This window comes from Chlamydotis macqueenii, chromosome 21 (genome assembly GCF_036417535.1).
Source record: "Chlamydotis macqueenii isolate bChlMac1 chromosome 21, bChlMac1.mat, whole genome shotgun sequence".
In the NCBI taxonomy this organism is placed as follows: Eukaryota; Metazoa; Chordata; class Aves; order Otidiformes; family Otididae; genus Chlamydotis; species Chlamydotis macqueenii.
This window is the reverse complement of record NC_141576.1, coordinates 1,345,946-1,366,451: the sequence shown is the minus strand read 5'-3', so window position 1 is coordinate 1,366,451 and position 20,506 is coordinate 1,345,946. Positions and strand designations below refer to the sequence as shown.

The 20,506-nt window shown below is 52.1% G+C and overlaps 2 protein-coding genes across 4 annotated transcripts in view; one reads left to right on the top strand and one right to left on the bottom strand.

The window, feature by feature from the left end:
• Positions 1-12,716, bottom strand: part of MEGF6 (multiple EGF like domains 6) — a 78,537-nt gene extending 65,821 nt beyond the window's left edge. For all 3 annotated transcript variants that reach the window (XM_086764672.1, XM_086764673.1, XM_086764674.1), the window contains exons 1-3: positions 11,721-12,716; positions 9,787-9,921; positions 6,556-6,665 (exon numbers count right to left, since the gene is read on the bottom strand). In XM_086764672.1, coding sequence (XP_086620798.1) covers positions 6,556-6,665; positions 9,787-9,921; positions 11,721-11,806 — 331 coding nt within the window. In that variant the 5' untranslated portion in view covers positions 11,807-12,716. The remainder of the gene's footprint in view (positions 1-6,555; positions 6,666-9,786; positions 9,922-11,720) is intronic.
• A 2,414-nt stretch (positions 12,717-15,130) lies between these two features.
• TPRG1L (tumor protein p63 regulated 1 like) lies at positions 15,131-19,904 on the top strand. Its single transcript, XM_086764454.1, has 5 exons — positions 15,131-15,340; positions 15,430-15,521; positions 16,732-16,908; positions 17,515-17,668; positions 18,436-19,904. The coding sequence occupies exons 1-5, from the start codon at positions 15,146-15,148 to the stop codon at positions 18,628-18,630; spliced, it is 813 nt and encodes a 270-aa protein (XP_086620580.1). The 5' UTR covers positions 15,131-15,145; the 3' UTR covers positions 18,631-19,904.
• Positions 19,905-20,506: the final 602 nt, after the last annotated feature.

The following is a 20,506-nucleotide window of genomic DNA, read 5'->3' as shown; positions in this document are numbered from 1 at the left end:
AGGGTTTGCATTTTTGGGGCACTCTGGCCCATTGTGCGCACACAAGCAGACCCATTCGCAATGCTACCAGCGTATTTTCAAAGATGACTTGGAACTTTAAGATACACACACAAAATCAGGGATGGAAAGAGCAAGTACCACCTGCGGAAAAGCAACACCTCTGTCCGAGCAGCCTGGCGACGCGCACGGCTGTGACGCAGGAGCTCCCTTGCGCCGACCCCGCTCCAGCTCGAGCGATAACTTCAGCTCCTTCCAAGTCTCGTTCTCACTGATACCCCAGCTCCCCAGACTTTGCACCTCAGATGCACCAGAGCAGAAATACTTAAGCCTCAGTGTCGGCTCTCTTAAGGACCTGATGATTTTTCAAATCCCCCCTCAAAAAAAAAAAGATTATTTAGCAATACAAAGGTAGCTTTGAAGTCCAAACACTCATCTACCCAAACTAATGAAATGGTGATGATATGCTGTTCCAGAAAGCCAGTTATCTTCTCATCTGATGTTTTAGTCACTTTGCATAGCCACATATCCTTGGGGACCGCAGCCATCCCATATCGACCCCGTGCTGGCCCGCTGGTGCAGAACACTGGAAACTGGGAACTCTTTCAGAGCATCCCGCTCAGCTGAGCCATGCCGTGTCATGCCTGCCATCGCAAACACCTCCCCACGCGCGTCCTCCCACGCGGGAAGGCAGAAGGAGCTCCTGGCCGCGAGCGTCTCTCTGCGAATTCCCGTCTCCAGGTATGCACCAAGACTTCCTAGGGCTGAGCCTGAAGTCCTTGCGAGGAGGGCTGTCTTCTTCTTCCTCCCTTTCCTTCAGGCCTCAGCCCTATTACACAGAATTGACTGAGCGGCCAAATCGCATCATAAAGTGGTTCGGTTTTCCCCGAATCCTTCGCCTCATCACATAAAAACCGGACTTTAGACAGGCTCCCAGTAAAGCCCAGCCTGGCTGCGTGACGCCCCACTTGCCAGCGGCGCTCAGCCCTCGAGACCCAAAGCACAACAATGGAAAATATTGGAAGCAATTGCAGCGACACAAATCGGGGATGAGGAGATGCGGGTGTTATTCTTGGCAGAGCCCCAGATTCCCTGAGCGACCCGGACAATTCCCCGCTCTGTGCTGCGGGCTGGCACACGCGGAGTGGAAACCACCATAACCTACTTCCCAGCCCAGAGGGGCTGGGGGCCGGCGGCTCTCCCGCCCCGGCGCTTTCCAAGCCTTCTGCAAACCAGCTCCTAATTCAGAGCGACGTCATTTAATGCGGTGGACAATTGGGAAAAGAGTAACGATGCCGTCCTGGAAAACGGGAAAGAAAGGCAAAATTACAGAAAGCATCGTCATCTTCTGTTGGAAAGGCTGGAAAAGGGTTTTAGCGAGGATGCGGCACGGCAGGACCCTCGGGAAGTCAGAGACAAGAGACTGATTTAAAGGAAGAGAGATGGGGAACAGCATTTCTCCCGCAACGCACAGGCTCACCAAACAAAACCGCGGCCATCCCCTGCCTGGACAGACGGTCTCCCAGGGGAGCGTTCGTCAGAAGTTTCACCAGTACCTCGGCGAAAGGTTCAGAAGTTCAGTCAAAGCCTTTCAGCTGACAAAACAATGAGCCTCCAGGAGCCAAGAGGTGATGTACAAAGGAAAGGCAGCCTAATAGGGAAATTAAATTGTTAAGCGAACAGGTTTCCTGCCGAGCCTTCCAACCTGTACCACAAATAATGGAGCCGCTCCCCCCGACGCCGGCTCGGCCAGCTCCGGCGTGCCCGTGCATGCCGGCCTGCGCGGCCAGCTGGCAGCTGAAGCTAAGCAGAGCTGGCAGGAAGAAACGCGGTTCAGTGTGGGGTAACTCACGCTGGAGCCTTTTAATAGGCCGTTTGTGACTAATAAAAGTTTCTCTTTTAATGAGGCGATCAAAATTAAACTGCTTTCTACTCAGCCCTTGGGGATGCTCGGATGGGTTTCAATTCTGTCTCAGACTCCGACACTTCGTCCCACCTCCTCACCAACCTTCACCTAGGCCAGGCTCAACCTCTACCTGAGCTAAAAATCAGAGCAAGGCGTGATCCTAACGAGGGCTGGGTAAAAACCGCAGGAGCGTGCAGCCAAGCCCGTGTTTTCCGCAAGGCAGAGCTGGCACTGGCACCTCCTGCACAGTTCATTGGCGACATTACAACTGTGACAAGGTCATCATGTGCTAAATCCTCTAGTAGTGGTCTCCTCTTTAGCCTCTTCCGTATTTACCACCCTCCTTAGTCCCTTTCTGCCTCATCGAGCCATTTCTGAACGCGGCACAGACCTGTTGTCTCAGGCTGAACTCCAGCTTCTCCACGCAGATCGGGAGCTACAGACTTGGTAGGACCCAGCTTTTCAACAACTCAAGCTGAAAGCGGAGATCGTGAGGATTACCAGACATGCAGACCCCTCATCCTAATCAGCAAGGGCTCTAACTGCGTTATTGAACTCGCGTGGAATTCAAGTAGCATCTCAGAGGCCACTCAAGACTGAGAAGTCAATCCGTCCGTAATCAGGCAGGGAAAGAACCCGATGCCATGCCAAAAACGCAAAGAGCATCTTGACTTCTGACCTTTTTCCTTCCCAAATGGGACTGAGCGGATGAACGCCCCAAGGCAGAGGGCAACGGGAACGCACTCAGCACTGGCAGAGCAGGCTGCCGGCCGAAGAGAGGGGACAAAAAGCAGGGACGCTGCAGGGGAACCGGGCACCCTACCTTCACGAGGTGAGATCCGACAGCTCCAAGGGAACAGGCACAGCCGTCACCATTTCAAATGGCACAGCAGGAGAGGAACAAAGGCAGCAAATACTCTTCAAGACTCATGAGATCTCTGTGGAGCCGTTAGTCCTCAGCCCACTTGGCTTCAGCGCCATTTTACAGGGTGTTCCTAGGAAATTTTCCATCTCTTTCCAAGCTACTTGCTCCCAGCAGAGCCCACGCGCTCCGATACTGTCCTCGCAGCTCCGTACTGGCCTCTTCCTCACCTGTAAGTGCTCAGAGACACAAACCTGCATGTGAGGAGGAGGAGTACGCTACTTTTTTTTGCTACAGTCCCCAACCATGAGAAAAGTGATGAACAGTCCAGCATCTGGAGCAACGAGAGCACCGCGGGGAAGAGATGCCAGCCTCCAAGGGCAAGCAAGATAAGATGTCCTTCCTGGAGTGATTCCACCGTACGGAGTCCACCAGCTCTAATTAAACTGTCAGCAGCAACGGCCTTCCCCACCTTTGTACGCCTGGAACATGACCAACGATCTCTGAAGGAAGGGCCACAAATCCTGCTGACATATTTTAGCACAGCACAGCCACTGAACGCAGGCTGGCTCTCAGTTGCTATGCACAAAATAGAAAATTCTCTAACAGATATAACACCCTGGCTACGTTTCCCTGCCTCAGCAGTGCACTAATATTTCCTGACTCTTTTCCCCTGCCAGTCCTTCCTACACTCTCTTCTGGTCCAGAAGAACATGCTCAAGCGAAGGTCAAGGCCACCAGCAGGAAAAGCCATCACACCCCTGCAAACCAAAAGCTGGGAGCTGCTCAGGACGGAGGATTTCGTTACACAGAAACCAGGAGGGTTCACCAGGACAGTCTGCGGACCGGGGCAGCAGCTCCCGGCTTGGGGCAGCGGCCATCCGGCAGGAGCTGGGTAGAGCTGGCAACCTCCGACTCTGGAAACGCTCTGCCATAAACACCAGTTCCACGCTATCACACCAGGGATGCTCTCACATTCTGCTTTCTCCCTCCTGCGACACCAAAATTTCCAGTGAAGTGGTTTTAAGCCAGCCACAACCCTCCCTGAAGCAGCACACGCATCTTGTCCAAGTTGCTCGCCAGTTCACATCCCGTCTTAAAACCCCACCAACAGCTTGGCAGCCATTTCGGCTGAATTTTTTGAGGTGGTGTCATTCTGCTTTGGCAGAGATCGCCAGGGCTGGCTGTCCCTGTTAAAAAAGGGACAGGGCCACAGAAGCTGCTATCGCAGGACCATTGTCTGAGATGCTTTGAGCACCCGGGGTCAGCCCAACGCAGAGCGGGTTGGCTGGCAACCGCGAGGGCAGAGCGGAGGTGGGAGCGGATTTCAGTGAACCAGTGCCAGGCCAGGGCACGGGGCGCACCGCTGGCCTCGGCTTGTGCCTTCGTGTCCTTCCTGCTGGAATCCCGCTTCACTGATCCTGGCACCCACGTTCTCACTTTGAAATACAAAGGTTAACGGACGGAAGCAAGGGAAAAGCAAGGATTTTGTAACCTGTTCCTCAGCTTCCACTCCAGCTGCTAAACATCTACCGGCTTTGTGACTCTTGGGAATAATACACAGAAAACACGTAAACAGGACCCACTCAAAAGAGAGCGACAGGTACTGACGTATTCGCGCCAAGAAAATAAACAGCAATGCCTTGCCCATCACATTGGCAGCAAGTTTGAAATGAACAGGGCCAGTCGAAGTATTTTGTCTCCAAAAGAGCTGGACCTCCCTCTCTTTGTCACTCCAGGGAGCGGCGGGTGCAGAGCATCGCCCAGCCCTGGTGCCGCTCCCGACGATGAGGACGATGAGCTAAGAGCGTGCCCTCAGCGGCTTTTCTCTGCTTCCTTCCTGGATGGGATTACTCACTTCCTCGGCAGGAAAAATCATTGCAGAACGCACTTTTCTGAGTTCACCCAAGGTTATTATCTGCTGGCTGACAGCGGGTCATTAGGCACCCGTGGAGTTTCCTCTGGCGCAGCGGGGTTGCTCCCCCGTGTTGTGGGCTTTTCAATAGGAAGACGCACCTTTTTTTTTTTTGTAAAACCTTTGCTTCAAGCATCAAAGTGCAGGGAAGGTATCTGCAGGCTCCGCACAGAACAAAAGGTGCCTAGCTGTGGGAGACACTTTCCTGTGTTGTAGGTCGATTACAACCAAAACCGCTTTGACAAGGGAGTGGGACACGGCCGGCTCTCATTCCCTTGACGGCAAGGCAGGTCAGATCCCAAAAGCTTTGTTGGTTCACCTGCCTGTTACTTAAAATGAAAGCTGCTTTTCTCTGGTGAGGGTAGGAATGCGCCTCCAAAGTCCGGTTCGGAAAAGATCAGAGCTCCATTATGCAACGGGGCAGGGAACGAATACGTATCACAGGGAGCATGTGCGTTCTGCCTCGACGGTGACATTTATTTCTACGCATATGCTCAGATAAACCTTTGTTTGATTCAAGAGAAGGTTTTTCTTTGCTCTCAACATTTCAGAAGCAAAATTGAAAGTGAAATGTTTCTCCAGCTGGATGTGGCTGCAGCGTTTCGGGGAAGGAGCTGGGGGCTGCGCAGCATCTGCCTCCCATGTCAAGCAGCACAGCCCGGAGCGGGAAGCGGGAATGTGGGGCCCAGGAGGATAATGCTGCCTGTCTTCCACAATAGCAGCATAAAATCATCTTATACACTAATATTTGCACATCCCTGGCCTGACCCACATGCAAACCTGAATGCATACTGCAGCTTCCCTGCACAGCTGGGAAGTAAATACTTCCACGCCTGTTTTGCAGAGAATTACACTAGAGCAAACACAAAAGAGGAGGAAAGCCAGCCGCAGAACCCAAGCATCCCACGTTCTGGGTCTCCGCTTTGAACGTTGAGTGCCATCACTTCACCCACGCTGGCAGTTTGCTGCGACATCCCTGGCGGGATCCCACCAGCCCCGAATCCAAACGCTCACCCTTTGGCTAAAGGGGGGGCCGGCGACGGGAAGGGCTGCAGCCATCTCTGACCTCTGCAGGGGCAGCTCAAGCTCAGCGAGTCTGACAAATAACAGACCCGGTACCCGACACACTCACCTTTCCAGGGGAGTTGAGGCGTCGCATCCCTCTACAAGCAAGCCGATGAATGGATCCTGCTCTCAGGACGAGGAGCGGGGAAGGAGCACACACCAGTAAGGCACCACATGCTGCCAGCTGAACCCCACCACCAGCCAAACCCCACCACCAGCCGAACCCCAGCGCCAGCCGAACCCCAGCGCCAGGCCAGTTCCCCAGCCCGTGTGCAATTCGTCAAAGCCGCCTCTTCCAAGGAAGCCGCTCTCACAAACGCTGAGCAAGACCAACAGGCGGCAAACGACCCCTCACCGGCACACTCGGTCACACCGACAGCAATTACTGGCTGTTGTAATGAAAAGTCCTCTCAGGGCTTGGATCACAGCTTTCCAGAGCTTCTGCCAGCAGCATCATTTGAAACACCAGTTTGGGCTTGATCTTAAATGCTTAGTAGCATTTGGCAACTGGGTAAATGAATGTGACTCTGAAAAGCCTTTCACGCTGCCATGAGGAAATTCTCCAAAAACAGAAAGCAACACACAGCGCTTCCTGGGAAGCCAGAGAAACATCCTTCTGACACACAGTTAAAATAAATAAAAGCAAAAAAAAAGCCAAACAGAAGCAAACAACAAAAAACCCCAGTTCCTTTCAAAGACATTTTTACAACACTTAGTGCAGGCACAGGACTTGAAATGAGCACCCTCAGCCAAAAAAGCAAGACTGGCAGCAGCAAACGAAGAATCTCGTTCGGACCGTGCGATACTTACGGTAGAGGCAGCCGGCATCCCCTCCGAGCCAGGACCATCCCGGGCAGCACCTGTACGCCGTCCGGTACCTCACCGCGTACACCTGCCTGTAGCCCGTGTAGTACGCCGTCCTGAAACACAACCAGACACCGCGCGGAGAGCGTTAATTCCTGAGAACACGGAAACCGGAAAGAATGGAAGTGGTAACTCTAACGGTGGATGGAAATAAAATGAGGAATTTGGGTTTCAAGTGTACTGGCATTTTTTTTCCACCTGGTCTGGCAATAATCGCTGATGCTATGAAAATACTTCTTAATTTACTTTAATCAGGAACACGAGAGACCAGAGTGGCCGGGTCCTCGTAACACCCCTGGCTCTTTTCTCCTTTTCTAAACTATTTCTCAGCTCTACGCCCCTCTCAAACTGCCTGTTAACAAAGGAAATTTACATTTTAAGAACAACAGGTATTTCAGTCCAGCTTTAGTGAGCGTGAGCAGGTGTCTCCAAGGGGCTGGTGAGCTAAAAAGTCATCAGAATCCTGAGGGGAATGCCAAGCTGCTCAAAAAGCTCTGTGTGCCATGGTGTTTAAAACCCCTCCCGCGGGTTAAGGCTGGCAGAAGCCATTCCCTGACGGAAAGGGCGTTCTCCTCCCCGGTTCCCCCTCCGCTGTGCCCCCCAATAACCCTCCACTCCTCTGCGACGCAGGTGGGAGCTGAAGGACCCTCAAACAACTCCTACTCATCACCTTCCAGGGCAGGAGTTGGGGTGGTAAAGCAGGGACTGCTCAGAAGCATGAATAAATAAAAGCGACACTTTTCCCCCCGGAAATCTGATTCTGTGTGTACGTGAAAACTGAAACACAGATAAAAGGTTTGAAGCCGATTTTTAGAAAGCTCCTTTGGCAGAACATGAAACTACTCCACCAAAGCACGTCAGACAAACAACAACAACAACTATTTGGCACAGCAGATGTGTTGTACATGTGTACTGGAAATATTTATCCTGACTCTGGCTAGTTGTTTGGTTTTGTCTGAGTGTTTCTACAAAAGCCCCTAAAGAACGCTGAGCCGTTACTTCCCGCGAGGGAAACCTGGGCTGCTCCTCCGTGCCAGCCAGCACGTGGACGCACAGCTGAGAACAATAAAAGCAGACACCACTTTTTGTATGAGCTGTTAACAAGTTATGAAGGAAATGCTGGTGTTCCAGAAGCAGCTGAGAAAGCAATTTAGAGTCGCTCGGGCACCGGCACAGCCAGCAGTCCGGCGCGGATCCCTCTGCACCCTCTGGGTACCGCGGGCTGTCACCCAGCCCAGCCCTGACGCCGAGGGCAGGGCACGTCAGGAGGCACACGCGGGCAGCGTGCGACCACAGGCACCCACCGCACGGGCCGATGCGGAAAACACCGCCCTTTCCACCCAAAACGAGAACGGCTGCACGGCAGCAAGCAGCCTCCTCCCTCTGCCCTGGTGAGCTTGATCGGACACTTCGGATCCTTCAGTCAGCCCAAGTGGGTTCTCGAGGAGATGCAAATATTTTGACAGCCCCAGTGGCCTGCGGATATCTGGATGCTGCAGACTGGAAAGAACCACACAGAAGATACCTTATCTTCAATGTTTCTGTTTTCTTTTGTGTTTTAAGGAGTCCCTGGCACAGAAGATGTTGAATGAGCCAGAACTAATGGAACTCAGGCTTAAAAAACCTGCTGTGTCCTGCTGCTGGAAATCCACTTCCAGTCCCTCCAGGACAGGGCTGTCACCCCTCCAAGTTTCATCACTGGGGGCTGAGCAGAGCTACCTTCTGTTGTTGCCTAATTCAGGAAAGAACCAGTAGCAAAAACATCCCTTTCCCAGGAACAACGAGAAGCCCAGCCCAGAGGACGCTCGGTTCATCTGCTGAGGAGCAGATGTGGGCTCTCTGAGGAGCAGGGCCTGTGTCCCAGGGAAAGGAAGAGCTGACGCTAGATTTTCCTGCTCGCGTCCACAGACTAAAAGGCAGGGAGGCCAATTTCAGGCCAGCCCGGTGTGCGGCAGATCCCCAAGCTGTTAATACGCTTCCCGAGCCCCGCGCTGCCGGAGCCGGGTCCAGCTGGAGCAGCTCCAGCGGGTGAGGCAGAGGCTGCGTAGCATCCCCGTGAACGCCAAAACCGCGCGCTCCACTGCCCTCAATTGCTCAGCACCAGGGAGCTTGGCAGGAGATCCTCTGTCTGTTGGGATAAGCTTGCTGCGATGGGAACTCCCAAAAGAAGTCCAGAGCAAGGGGATACGGGACAAAGCCTGGCCTGGGGGAGGTTCTGCTGATAGTCCTTCTCCTGTGCTTGCTTTTAGGATTCTTTGGGTGAAGTCCCGTACAGCACCTCTAGGCTTCACCTCCGTATTTCCCTCAGTTTCGGCACCAGGCTGCTCTGGTATGTATAATGAAGCAGGACAGAATGTTTTCTCATTTCAGCTCCTGGATTTACAATGTCAAAGCCATGCATTAAAGAACTACGGGGACAGCTGGGTCTGAAGCGTTCCCAGCCTTTGAAGTAGACCCAGACAGGGCACCGATCATTTCAAAGTCCTCTCTCTAAAACAGTCCAAAGACGGACTCTGTTTGCCCCTTTATTACAGATATCATCACCAAGATAATTACCGGCAATTACAGGTTGGGAGGAATTCCTAAAGTCAAGACTTAAAAGCTGTCTCCAGTCCAAGATGCTGCTTTGAAACTACCACTGTCATTACTGCTTTGTAGAGGCTTGGAACGGCCTGAGGAGGCCAGAAGAGCAGGTGGGGCGCAGAAGATGAGGCACGCTGTAGTTTGGCCGCTGTGCTGGTAAGAGCGCACGATTCGCACCGTTGCACGTGTTCTCAGCCCTCCCTCTACATCCCCTCCTTGCTCAGTCTCCCAGCTCCCGGTAAAGGCCAGTCAGCGACTCAGGGGATACCAAGAGCAGCCAAACAACCGTATCCATTTTCCGCTTGCACGACGGCCACATTTTTGGCTGGAGGAGAGCCACAGCCACGTCATCTGCTCACCAGGACCCCTCGGAGGGTACCAAGCAGTTACGGGGCTGTGTCCCGCGCCAGACCGCAGCCCGGGCAGCGGGACGGGCACGCAGGTGGCTGTTCCCAGCCCTCACCTCCACCGCGATGGGCTCTCCCCTGCGCAGCCGCAAAGCGAGCAGCAAGCTCACACCCCGCTGCCGCTGGTGGGAAGGGACCCGTTTTCACCACGCGAGGAGCAAACCCAGCTCGAAGGAAGCACACGTACCTCCGCTCGTAGCCCGTGCACCACCGCCGTCCTGCGCAGTCCTGCTTCCACACTTTGACGGGGCGGCTGAAAGCCTGGACGCACGGCTGCCGGTGCCCCACGATCGCCAGCTCCGGCTCCGCGCAGACGTTCGGCCTGGCACAGAGACACAGAGGAGTTCGGGGTCTGCACACCGCCGAGAGACGAGTGCAGTGCTTCCACGCTTCCATAGGCACCAGCTATGGGCAACTTTCTTTTCCTGACTACTTTTCCTTCACAAACACCGACGACATCGGCATCTTCTGACAGTGTTTGGGAAGAAAACATTATCCTGCTGCTAGAAATGATACATCATTTTATTAATGCTGCTTTACATCAGAATCCAGTTTGCTGTCTTAGATGCTTTCTCACTCGTTCAGAGCTAAGGACTGCGAGACTAATTCCAGTATATAAAGTAAATATCTATAATACAGTGAGCAAGAAAATAAGGAAAATACCATTTGCACTTTATGTATTTTCTAATCCTAACTCTCTTTCAGCAAACACGAGTCAGTGGTTTTACCCAAGAAGGAAGAGCGAACCATTTATCCCTGACGTAGTAAGTTACAAGCCATTCATTCTGTGGGACTGCTTCTGTTGCTTCCAATTCTTCAAAAAGGGCCGAGAGTTTTCACAAAAGTACTTTCTATTAAAGTTAAACTAAATAATTTGGAGTGGTGAAGCATAGAGATTGCAGCTGGCATCCGACTGCTCCAGGCCGTTCAGTTACAGCGAGCCGGCGATGCCGCTGGGATTAATGGCACGCTTCCTTCCCCCTCCAGCTTCGCCCCGAACCCCCTTTCGTCACCCCCACACGTGGCCACCGCCGGGCTGGCTGGCTGGTAAAGCTCCGCACACATCACGTCACCAGTACAACAGTCCCCAGCGCTAATGGTGAGCGCCAGAGAAGCCGTTCTAGGTCATGAGGGTCTCCACGCAGGGAGAGCCGCAATCGGTGCAGAGCGAGATTTCCCTACCCCTGGACCTCCTCTGCGTCCGCCCGCGGGCGCCTCAGCCCCGTGCCGTCTGCGCCTCCAGAAGAAGGGCTGCAAGAACCCCAGAACAAGGCTGGCAGCAGCCCCGTTTCTGTGTAATTTATTACAGCGGGGAAAGGTTCCCGCGTGCCCCGAGCAGGGGCTGTGTGTGCACGGGCATCATCAGCGATGCTCTGCGGGAAGCAGCGCTTCCCAGGCGCTGGCGCTTTCTTTGCTCCGACACTTTGGCGCGCATCTCATCTCTGGGGTCTCATCCAAGAAGTCCTGAAAGTAATCGAGCACAAAACCTCTGACATAGGGAGAAAAGGCATCTTCTTGCAAAAACCTTTATCTGCTGGAAAGGAGCCCTTTCCAACCCAAAAGTTAAAAACACCAGGGAGAGGAGCTTGGAGTCAGCGCACCACGCAACACTGGGTTCATTTACAGAAAGAATTGCAGCAACCCCCCTGCATCGGGAGATCATCTTCTGGCAGCAGACCAAATTTGCAAGGAGGTTTTCCAATGAAGCCAAACGATTAACACCAAACTGTAACTGTAAAATTTAATTAAAAAGAACGGACTGCGTGCTGCCAGAGTAACAGCAAAAGGGGGGAAGAAACGAGCAATAGGAGATACATGAAGGGCAATAAAAACAGCAGGTCTGTGAGGAAAGTTCAAACTATTTACACAACAATCGCCTCTCGTGCTCACACAACAGCAACATTGCAGTTGAAAGCAGAGCGTTACCTCCTACAAGCAAAGCCTACCCAGATTTTCAAATTTTTGTTCACCTTTACATACATCTGGTGCTAGATGAAGAAACACAGACCGGCCCTCCCTCCCCTTCCCTCTCTCTGCTCCTGCCTTCACCCTTGATTTTAAAATATTGTATTTAGCTTCTGCTTTATAAAACCGCTCTGCTTCTCTTTTCTTGCTACTTACATATGGGGCTGCAGTTTGCTCCCAGAAGCAAGAGAAGACACTGGCAAGGCAAGGAGGAATGACAGTGCCACCGCACGGAACGCCATTGCAGCGGCTCCTCTCCCCCGCAGGTGCTTCCAGTGGGCGCCCCGAAAATCCCACAGCCTCCTCAAGCACCTCTTGGGATCTCCTGTTCCTCAAAGGAGGATGCTCCCGGCAACCTCCTGTTCCCAGCCGGCCGGTGTCTCTCTTTCTTGCAAAGGACAATGCTGTCGGAGCACACGGGAATTCTTGCACAGGGAGAGCAGATTTATCCCTCCTGGATGCTTCCTCCCGAACGGTTTCAGTTCAGCAAGTTTCTCCGGTCCATGGGAAATGATTAGAGTGCAGATTGTCGCTGGGTTTCTTCCAAAACCAAACCTGGCTTCTTACGCTGCTTTGCTTGCAGTGAAATGTGCTGAAGTGCCTTTTCCTTCTGGCATTTGCTCCTTGACAAAGCCCAAAGAGCCGGTGGCTCACAAGACCTGGGTTCTGCCCAGCAACGGAGCCCCATGCGGGTGCAGCTGATGCGGAGTCGCAATCCACTTCACAGGGCACCACAAAAACCAGCGCTCGCCAAGGGAAAGCAGAGAGGAGGGGTGCTCTCCCGCGCTCCGAAAAGCCCACCTCCCAGATGGCTTTTCCAAAAGCAGGCAGGGTGCTGGCTTACTCCCCCGGCACAGCTGAAGCCATCCTCCTGCCAGCGCTGCCCACCTTCCTCCGGAGACGGGGTCGAGTCCTGCACGCGCGCGCTAAGAGCAGCTTCCCTGCGTTTCAAAGGAGTAACAAAACTTTCCTCCCGCCGTCCCCAGGTCTGGCTCCTTTCCCTCACATGCTCTCCTTTCTTTCCTCGCTGACAGTCAGAAATCCCTCCCACCAGCTGTGTCCAACCCCGAGGAGAGGAGGGGGCAAACCCTGCAGAACAGTGGCAGAAAGGATTCGGGGTTGTTTCTCCAACGACAGCTCTTTTGCACTACCCAAGGCCAATTCCATACACACCACCCAAAATCTCTTTCCCAGCAGCTCTAAAAATATCCCACCAAGATTTTTATCTCTCCTGTGCACTCTAACAGATAACAAAATCGATCGCTTCCCAAGGAAATCCTGCTGTGCTGTAAAACAGACAGGGACACATCCGACCCGCGCTCGGCTGCTGGAGTGCTGTTAGCAGCCCGTTCCTGGGGCGCTGGGGGGACACGCTGGGCAAGGAGGGAGCTGGGGAACAAGATTAAATTGCTACCTGCCCTTTCCCACCAAATTCCCTACAACGCAGGGAAACAGCACAAAAAGAGGCGCTGACAAGGACTTTGCTGAAGCTGGGTGACAGTCCCCTGCCCCTGTGAAATGAGAAAACAGAGAGAGGAGTGCCCAAGCCCAATTCTGAGATGGTTCACTGCCGAGTTTCCTCTTCCAAAAAGCTGCCACAAATACCACCCGTTGTTATTGCCAGCCTTGGCCGAGGAGCTCCGAGAGGGCATCCCGGAAGGATGGGCGCACGGTACTCGAGACAGCAGGACGGGGATGGAGGGAGCGGAGCAGGGATGCGGCACTAAAACTCTCCCGCCCCAGGAGCCTGCCGGCAAGCAGATGAGGAGGAATCAAAGCAGCAGCTGGGCACTGCTCCGCTGGCCTGGGGCGGCTCGAGGCAGACCTCTCCTTTGGCAAACAGAGAGAGGTAAAATAAGAAGGTTTGGGCAGTTTCAGTGCCTGTGCCGTGCACATGTTTTGCCACTGAAAGACAATCAAGACTAAATTCCCCAACGAGCCACGCCCAAAACTTGGTGGCTCTCAGAAGAAACCGAGGCAGCTGCTTTTTACACCTTAACCCTTCCAAAGTCACAGCAGTGCATAAATCATTCGGGTCAGAGACACGAGCAGGTGAGAGGGGCTAGTGATTCCACTTAGAAGTAAAGCATCTGCCGAGGCTGACAGACGGGAAGACGACATCTTTCATTCTTCCTAGAGAAGAAAGGCAACTAAGATGTTTTATAACAACGGAGAGCGCTCCAGGACACAATAAATTCAGGCCTCCGTTCGCCTGTCAGGATTTTAAAAGCTAGGACTTTTCTTACAGTAGGAAACCATAAACTGCTCCCACTTAGTCTTTCAGTATAACTTACTGCTGCTACCCAAAAGCTTTCCTGACACTTAGCGGGTGCTCTGCGTGGGTCCAGCTTTGGCAAACGCGGTGCTGGGTCTGTGGGATTTGGAATCGGAAGGCGTCCAAGTGAAACCCCAGGCAGAGCGAGGCACCAGCCCCTGGCAGCTCTGCCCACAGGCAGGGCGATGGAAGGGGAGTGGGCATTGCTGAGCATCGCTCCATCTCCAGAGCACAGCTCTGCACCCAGGGACAGGGATCCATCCCAAACTGTGCCTCAGGTGACCACCCTGGCTACCACACGGCCAGGAGACAGCTCCCTAAGAGGACCCAGGCTGGTGCAGCTGCAGGAGGTGGCGGCGCGGTCACCCTTTGGCTGCAGCCATCCCAGCAGGCTGCCGGCGGAGAGAAGAGGAATCTCTGGGGAATTAAAAAAAAAAAAAACAACAAAACAAAACACAAGCTTATGAGCGCGGTGTGCCAAGTTACGGGGCGCAAAGCCAGCTCTGCAATTCTTTTGTAAGTCACTTTAAAGAAAGCAGTGAGGCTTCCCATTTAAATAGGCTCACGTGGGGCCGGGCTGCAAGGAGTACAGCAGAGAATTCGTGAAACACATGTGAAAGACAGAGATCCGAAATCAATTTAATATGTTTTCAATTTTGTACCATTTCCCAGCACGATTGCCTGCTGAAGATGTCATCCTCTGGCTGGGGGTGAAACCGCCCTGGAAAGCAGTCAAAGACAGAATTCAGCTCCATAAATAGCGATGATGATAACGTCTGCGCTGAAGCCAGAGACCGCAGAAATATTGACTTGCCGTTCATTCCCCAGCATCGTTTAACCTCCGCTATCACGCATCCTGAGCGTGGCGCGGGCTTTCGCAGCGGAACTCAACGCTCTGCCTCGCTCCGCGCTTCGCCTGCCGCGCCGCGCCCGGAAAGTCTCACGGCACCTCAGGAATTTGCACTCCTGACCGAGATTTGCTTCACAGCAGCTCTGACCGGCTGCCGTGGACCCGCAAATCTCGTTGTTCCGTGGGTGCATCTGACCCCGCGCCCGGGGTACCGGAGCGGAGCAGCGCGTTCATTTCGGGGTTCCCTGTGCCCTCCTCGCCCGGAAAACCCGCGGCAGCGCCGGGAGCTGCCCCGGCCGTGCCACTCAGCCCGCACCCGGCCCCACGCGGGACAGCGAAGGCCCACGCGGGGTTAGGCCCGCGCCTGCCCGAGTTGCCGAGCGGGTGGATAGGCCCGGCCTAGGGCCCGGCCTAGAGCCCGCCCCGCCCCGGAAGGCGCCGCTCGGCCCCGCCGCCATGCTGCAGGTGCGGGAGGCGGCGGAGGGCGGCCCGGCCGGCGGCCCCGCGGCCGGGGAGGCGGCGGTGTTGGTACCGGAGGAGACCGACCCGCCCGCCCCCCGCTCCCCCCCGGAGCCCCGGCAGAGCCTGCGGCCGCTACGGGTGCGCACGGCCACGCGCGGCGGGCGCCTGCGGGAGTTCTTCGTCTTCCGGGTACGGCCCCGCCGGAGCGGACCCCCCCCTGCCCCCCGCGCGCCCCGGGGACCCCGCACCCCGTAACCCTCTGCCTTCTCCCCGTGTAGCCCGGCACGATCGAGCAGGCGGTGAGCGAGATCCGCGCGGCCGTGGCGCCGGCCGAGGACGGGGAGGTGCGGAGCGTCTGGCTGCTGGCCGAGTGAGTACCGCGGGGGGCGGCCCCGCACCATCCCCGCACACGGGACAGAGGCGCCTGGAAGCGGCCTGTGTCGCCTGGCTGTTTCTGCCTAATCCGGCCCACTGAGGGATTTAGGCGAAGGCTGGCGGGTTAACGCGTTACAAAACCCAGCACCGCGCGCAGAATCCGCTCCGCTGAACGCAGCTCCACGCAAAGCTGCCTCGCCGGAGCCGTGCCCGCGCACCCGGTTACGGGCCGCCAGCCGCCTCAGTCACCAGCGAACGGAGCGGACGCGGACACTTTGAGTGTATCCGGACGGGGGGACAGCTTCTCCCAGACTGGCGAGCCCCGAGCGCTCCTTGGGGCGAGCAGAAGGCAGGGGTGGATTTGGGATTCGGTCCCTTACCGGGGCACAAGTCGGAGCGGGAGGGAGAGGCAGAAAGGTTTGCGGGAGGTGGGAACGCGCCGGCCCGTTGCCTGGTCCCACTGTTTGCACTTACCTTTGCCCAACGAGCATAGCTTTGCTCTCATCAGCCTTACGCCAGAGTTCCTGTTGAAGCAGCAGACAAATTTTGTGTGAGGAAAGACAACTGCATCAGTTACACTAAAAATAAGCTGTAGCGGATTTCAAAGGTGCTTGTTTAAAAGCTGAGCTCGTTACCCTTACAGTGAAAATACGACCCGCTCTGAGGTTGCCCTAGGGATGAGACAGCATTGTGGTGTGATGGTTCAGCAACCGGGTCTGGCGGGGAAAGGTACGGTCCTCCATTCGGGAAACTGGAGGAGACCGATGAGTTTATGCATGGACAGACTGCTCTTACGCAGGAAAACACGAAGGCACAGTTAACGGGAACAAGCGCAGTTAATGTAGTAAAAATGTGGCAACGTGCTAACAGCACAGTGTTAAACACCGACTGGAAGAGTTGCTGGAGACTCGTCTGCCCCGGTAAGTAGCATTATTCTCAAACAACAGGACATGGCACTAGGGCTCTCAAGATCTTCAGACTTACTCTGATTTTCTCAATATTTTCCTGTGTCCTAACATGACTATGTTGTGACACTCAACCTCTCACCACACTTGCTGATTCAAAGCAAAGGCCAAAATGAAAAATACAGCGTTCCTAAGGCTTCAGATTTGTTCTCCTAAGTGAGTCTGTTCTCTCTGTCAAGCTGTTAGAGGTTTCTAGCCAGCAATCAAAACTTCTACAGCTCAGTGATGTTATCTTACCAGAATTGATCACTGGAACAACGAGAAGGAGCGTCTTGTTCTTATCACGGATTGGTCCCTCCTGATCTGCAAATACAACTTCATCAGCCTGCAGTGCCAGCACGTGACGAGGATTTCCCTCAGTGCAGTTGATACCATCTCCGTCGGAGAGTTTGAGTTCCCATCTAAATCTCTGAACAGGTAAGTTGGCATAGCAATACTAGAATGTTATTGTAGTTCTTGTGGTGTTTTTGTAAATAGGTGGAGCTTCCAGCCTTTGCCACTGACCATTGGCCAAGTTTGAGAATTCTTCCTTTTGCTCACGTAACTTTGTGAACAATTGCTGAAGCTTCATCAGACCACCTCAGAGTAGCTGCTGTTTTGCTGGGACAGTTAGTAGTTACGTTAAAAGCGAGTTGCTCAAGGACTTTTGGGATAAGATGAACAGATTTGGGAGCAGAGGTTCATCACCACTGTGTAATGCATAATGTACCACCACCCTAGCATTGCTAGCAAGCTGCACGTAAATGTCAGGCTCTATGTAAACGGCAGCTGTCACAGGCAGTACAGTTCAGGCATTGTGTCCTGGGTGTCTAATAAGCTTAACCTTTTTGCACTCCTCTTAAAAGAATGTACCTTTGCATATTTCAGGGGCTGAATTCTTCTATTACTCTTCTAGCTTACCATCAAACTTGTATTTCAGCTTCCAGTTTTAAGCAGGTCTTTCCCAGACAGTACATTCCTAATGAAACTTGCCTCAAAGCCTCGAAAGCCTTACCGTATTAACTCTGCTATCTTCGCTGCCAGGCGAGAAGGTACTGGTATTCGAATTCAGTGGGACAAGCAAAGCCGCGCCTCCTTCATAAGCAGATGGAACCCGTGGTCCACAAACATCCCGTACGTCACCTTCACCGAACATCCGATGGCAGACGCTGACGAGAAGGCTGCGTCTCTTTGCCTGGTAAGGACGTCACCTCTCCTGTTCTAGATGGCTTGTTGATCCCGCAGGCTGGGTACAGCTCAGGTTATTTTGAAAAGATACAGCAGTTAAATCAAACAGAGGCCGTTAAATCAAAGAGACAGAACCTAGAGCTGTAAGCTACATTTCCCCATTCCCCACATTTTGAGTTGCAGGGCAGCCCAACTGTCAGTTTTTGCCAGCTTCCCGTAAGTGGCTTAGACAAGAAGGAAGCTGAGACTTCCAAAGGTGCGGAGTCCTGTAAAACCCAAAAGAAAATGGATCTTGGTGGTGTTCCTACTCTTGCTTGCCTGACTGGCCGATGCCTGACTTTTCATCTAGCACTGCCAGCTAATTAAACAAATAGTCTAATGGCTATCTGTAAACCTTCACTGAGGTCGTCCTCAGTTGTTTGTTGAATAATTCCTTTCCTCTGAAGGGTTCCTTAAAACCAGAACACTGTGGTAATTTAAGTTCAACATGTCAGTGGTAAGGGCAAGAGAACTGCAGTCAGAAATAGATGATATTAGTTACTGATAAATCTTTACACATCTAGCCCATGTGTTTAAATTACATGTAAATAGTGTCCTGGTGTGAAATCAACTGTATCATAAAGATTAAATCAGAACTTAAAGTTTTTCATGGCATGCAAGATCCACCACAACTACAGCTTCAGTGTTAATCCTTCACAGTTCAACATCAGCAGCTGTTTGCCTAGTAATTTTTAAAACAATGGAAAAACATCAAGGTGATTTTTTTTTTTCTTTCAGCTGGAAAACTTTAAAACTCATCTAATTCAAGCTGTGAAGAAAGCCCACAAGGAGTGTTCGTTGCCAGGAAGGGCTAACGGCGTGCTCGTGCTGGAGCGTCCTCTTCTGATCGAGACCTACCTGGGATTGATGTCCTTCATCAACAACGAGGCCAAACTCGGCTATTCCATGACAAGAGGCAAAATTGGGTTTTAAAACTCACTGCATTTAATCTTTTCAAGGGGAAGTGATTGGTATTGGTCTCCTGGGGAGAGCACCCTGTGTGGCAGAATACTCGATAATGAGAGTGGAGAAGTTAGGAGAACGACACGGAGTGGTTGTAGATCTGACTGTTCACGGGAGGCCCTGGTTGTTACGGTCAGATGAGATTAATCTGAGGCAGACATAAGGCAGTGTCGTTCTTGTATTTTGTATCTAATTTACAGTTCCTGCTGGTTCTTACCCAGGGCTCGCGAGCAGCAGTGTTTTCCATTTCTAACTACATGTTCTTCCCTGTTAATTAAGTGCAATTGCTATCTGCTACGAACACTTCGCACAGATATCCAGGGTAGAGTAGAACGTTCATGCCATACTGCAGTTGTGGCCCTGTGTATGGTGTCAAATCACGTAGTGTGCTTGGACTGATCTATATTGTTTAAAGAGGTATTCATCTTCGCAATCACAGTAATCGTAGCATTTTGATTAATGCCTGTTAAGAATTTTGAAAGCTGCGTCAGTCATTCTTTAGCAAAGCAGTCAGATTTTGTTAAAGCTGTACTGTTTTGGCTGCTCAGAGGCCGTGTACATGAACTATCACTTTGTAAACTGAAGTATATGGCTGTGTATGCATTTGCTAGCTTTTTGGAAAAATACCTCCAAGAGCTGAGGCTAACTTCCTAGTTTCTTATGTATGTGTTCCTGCTGCAGCCATAGAACAGAAGACTCTTTAAAGACAATATTGCCAAAAGCCTCACAAACACATTTGCCTTCAAAGCTATTATTTATAAAACCGAAAAGGAATTCTATTTTGATGAGATTTATATTCTTAGCAATTTTTCTTAAATCTGCTCTCGTTGAGGGCAGCAGCAGTGCAGGACTTTTTAATGGAGACAGATAAAACTTTACGCATTGTATCTCCATCTTGATTTATTTGTGCACTTAACCTCATCTAAGGGTCCAGTAATGAAACTCGGAAGCAGCTTAAGAGAGACTACAACCGAGATTGCTCATGAGGTTACTCTAACAAGCTTTTTCATTGTGTTTGACCTTCTATACATGCTGTCTTATCAGAGCATTTATCTGTGCAACTACAATGCTGAAGGAATGCTGTTGCAGTGGTGGTTTTTTGAATTTAAAGATGTGCGTTTATGAAACTTACGTAAAGCTGAAGGCATGACAGAAGGCAACCAGTTGCATGCCCCTCTCAAAGCATTTTATAAGATACTTATTTAATTTTCATTAATCTTGCAGTAAAGTTAAATTTCAACTCAGTTTGTTCTTTGTTCTTCATTTTGTGGAGACTGAGGCTATAAAATTAAGTAGCAAAAGAAAAAACATCCAATAAATTCCTGAACAATGGGCTCCCTTCCTTTGAAGAATACCGTGGTTGGCTACTCAGTTAAAGATAAAGGACAGTCCAGCTGCTCTTGCCCTGCTAACTGTCCACTCCAGCCTGGCACTAGGTCGCTGGGGCAAAAGCCCCCCTTTCAGTTGCCTATAATATATCATTCCAAACTATCAGTTATGATCCTGTAATAAATTTATGGTAGACCATAAGGCAGACAGAGTAACTGTCACCTGTTAACATCTTAGTCTGGAAAAGCAAAATTACAGATGACTTAATCTGCTTTCTGAACAAAACTTGTTTTGCTTTAACAGTAATTGATTTGCTGGAAAGTTTCTTACTGATGTATCTACTTCTGCTACAGTATTTAATTCTAATACACCAGAAAAAAAAAAGCTGTCTTAGCAAGATGTATAAGCTGGACACTGTTATGTGCAAATAACTGTGTCCTTATGCTAGGATACATAGCTAGATAATCCCATCGCTGGTAACAGAGAAACAGGCTTCAGAATGGAGGAGTGCTGGTGT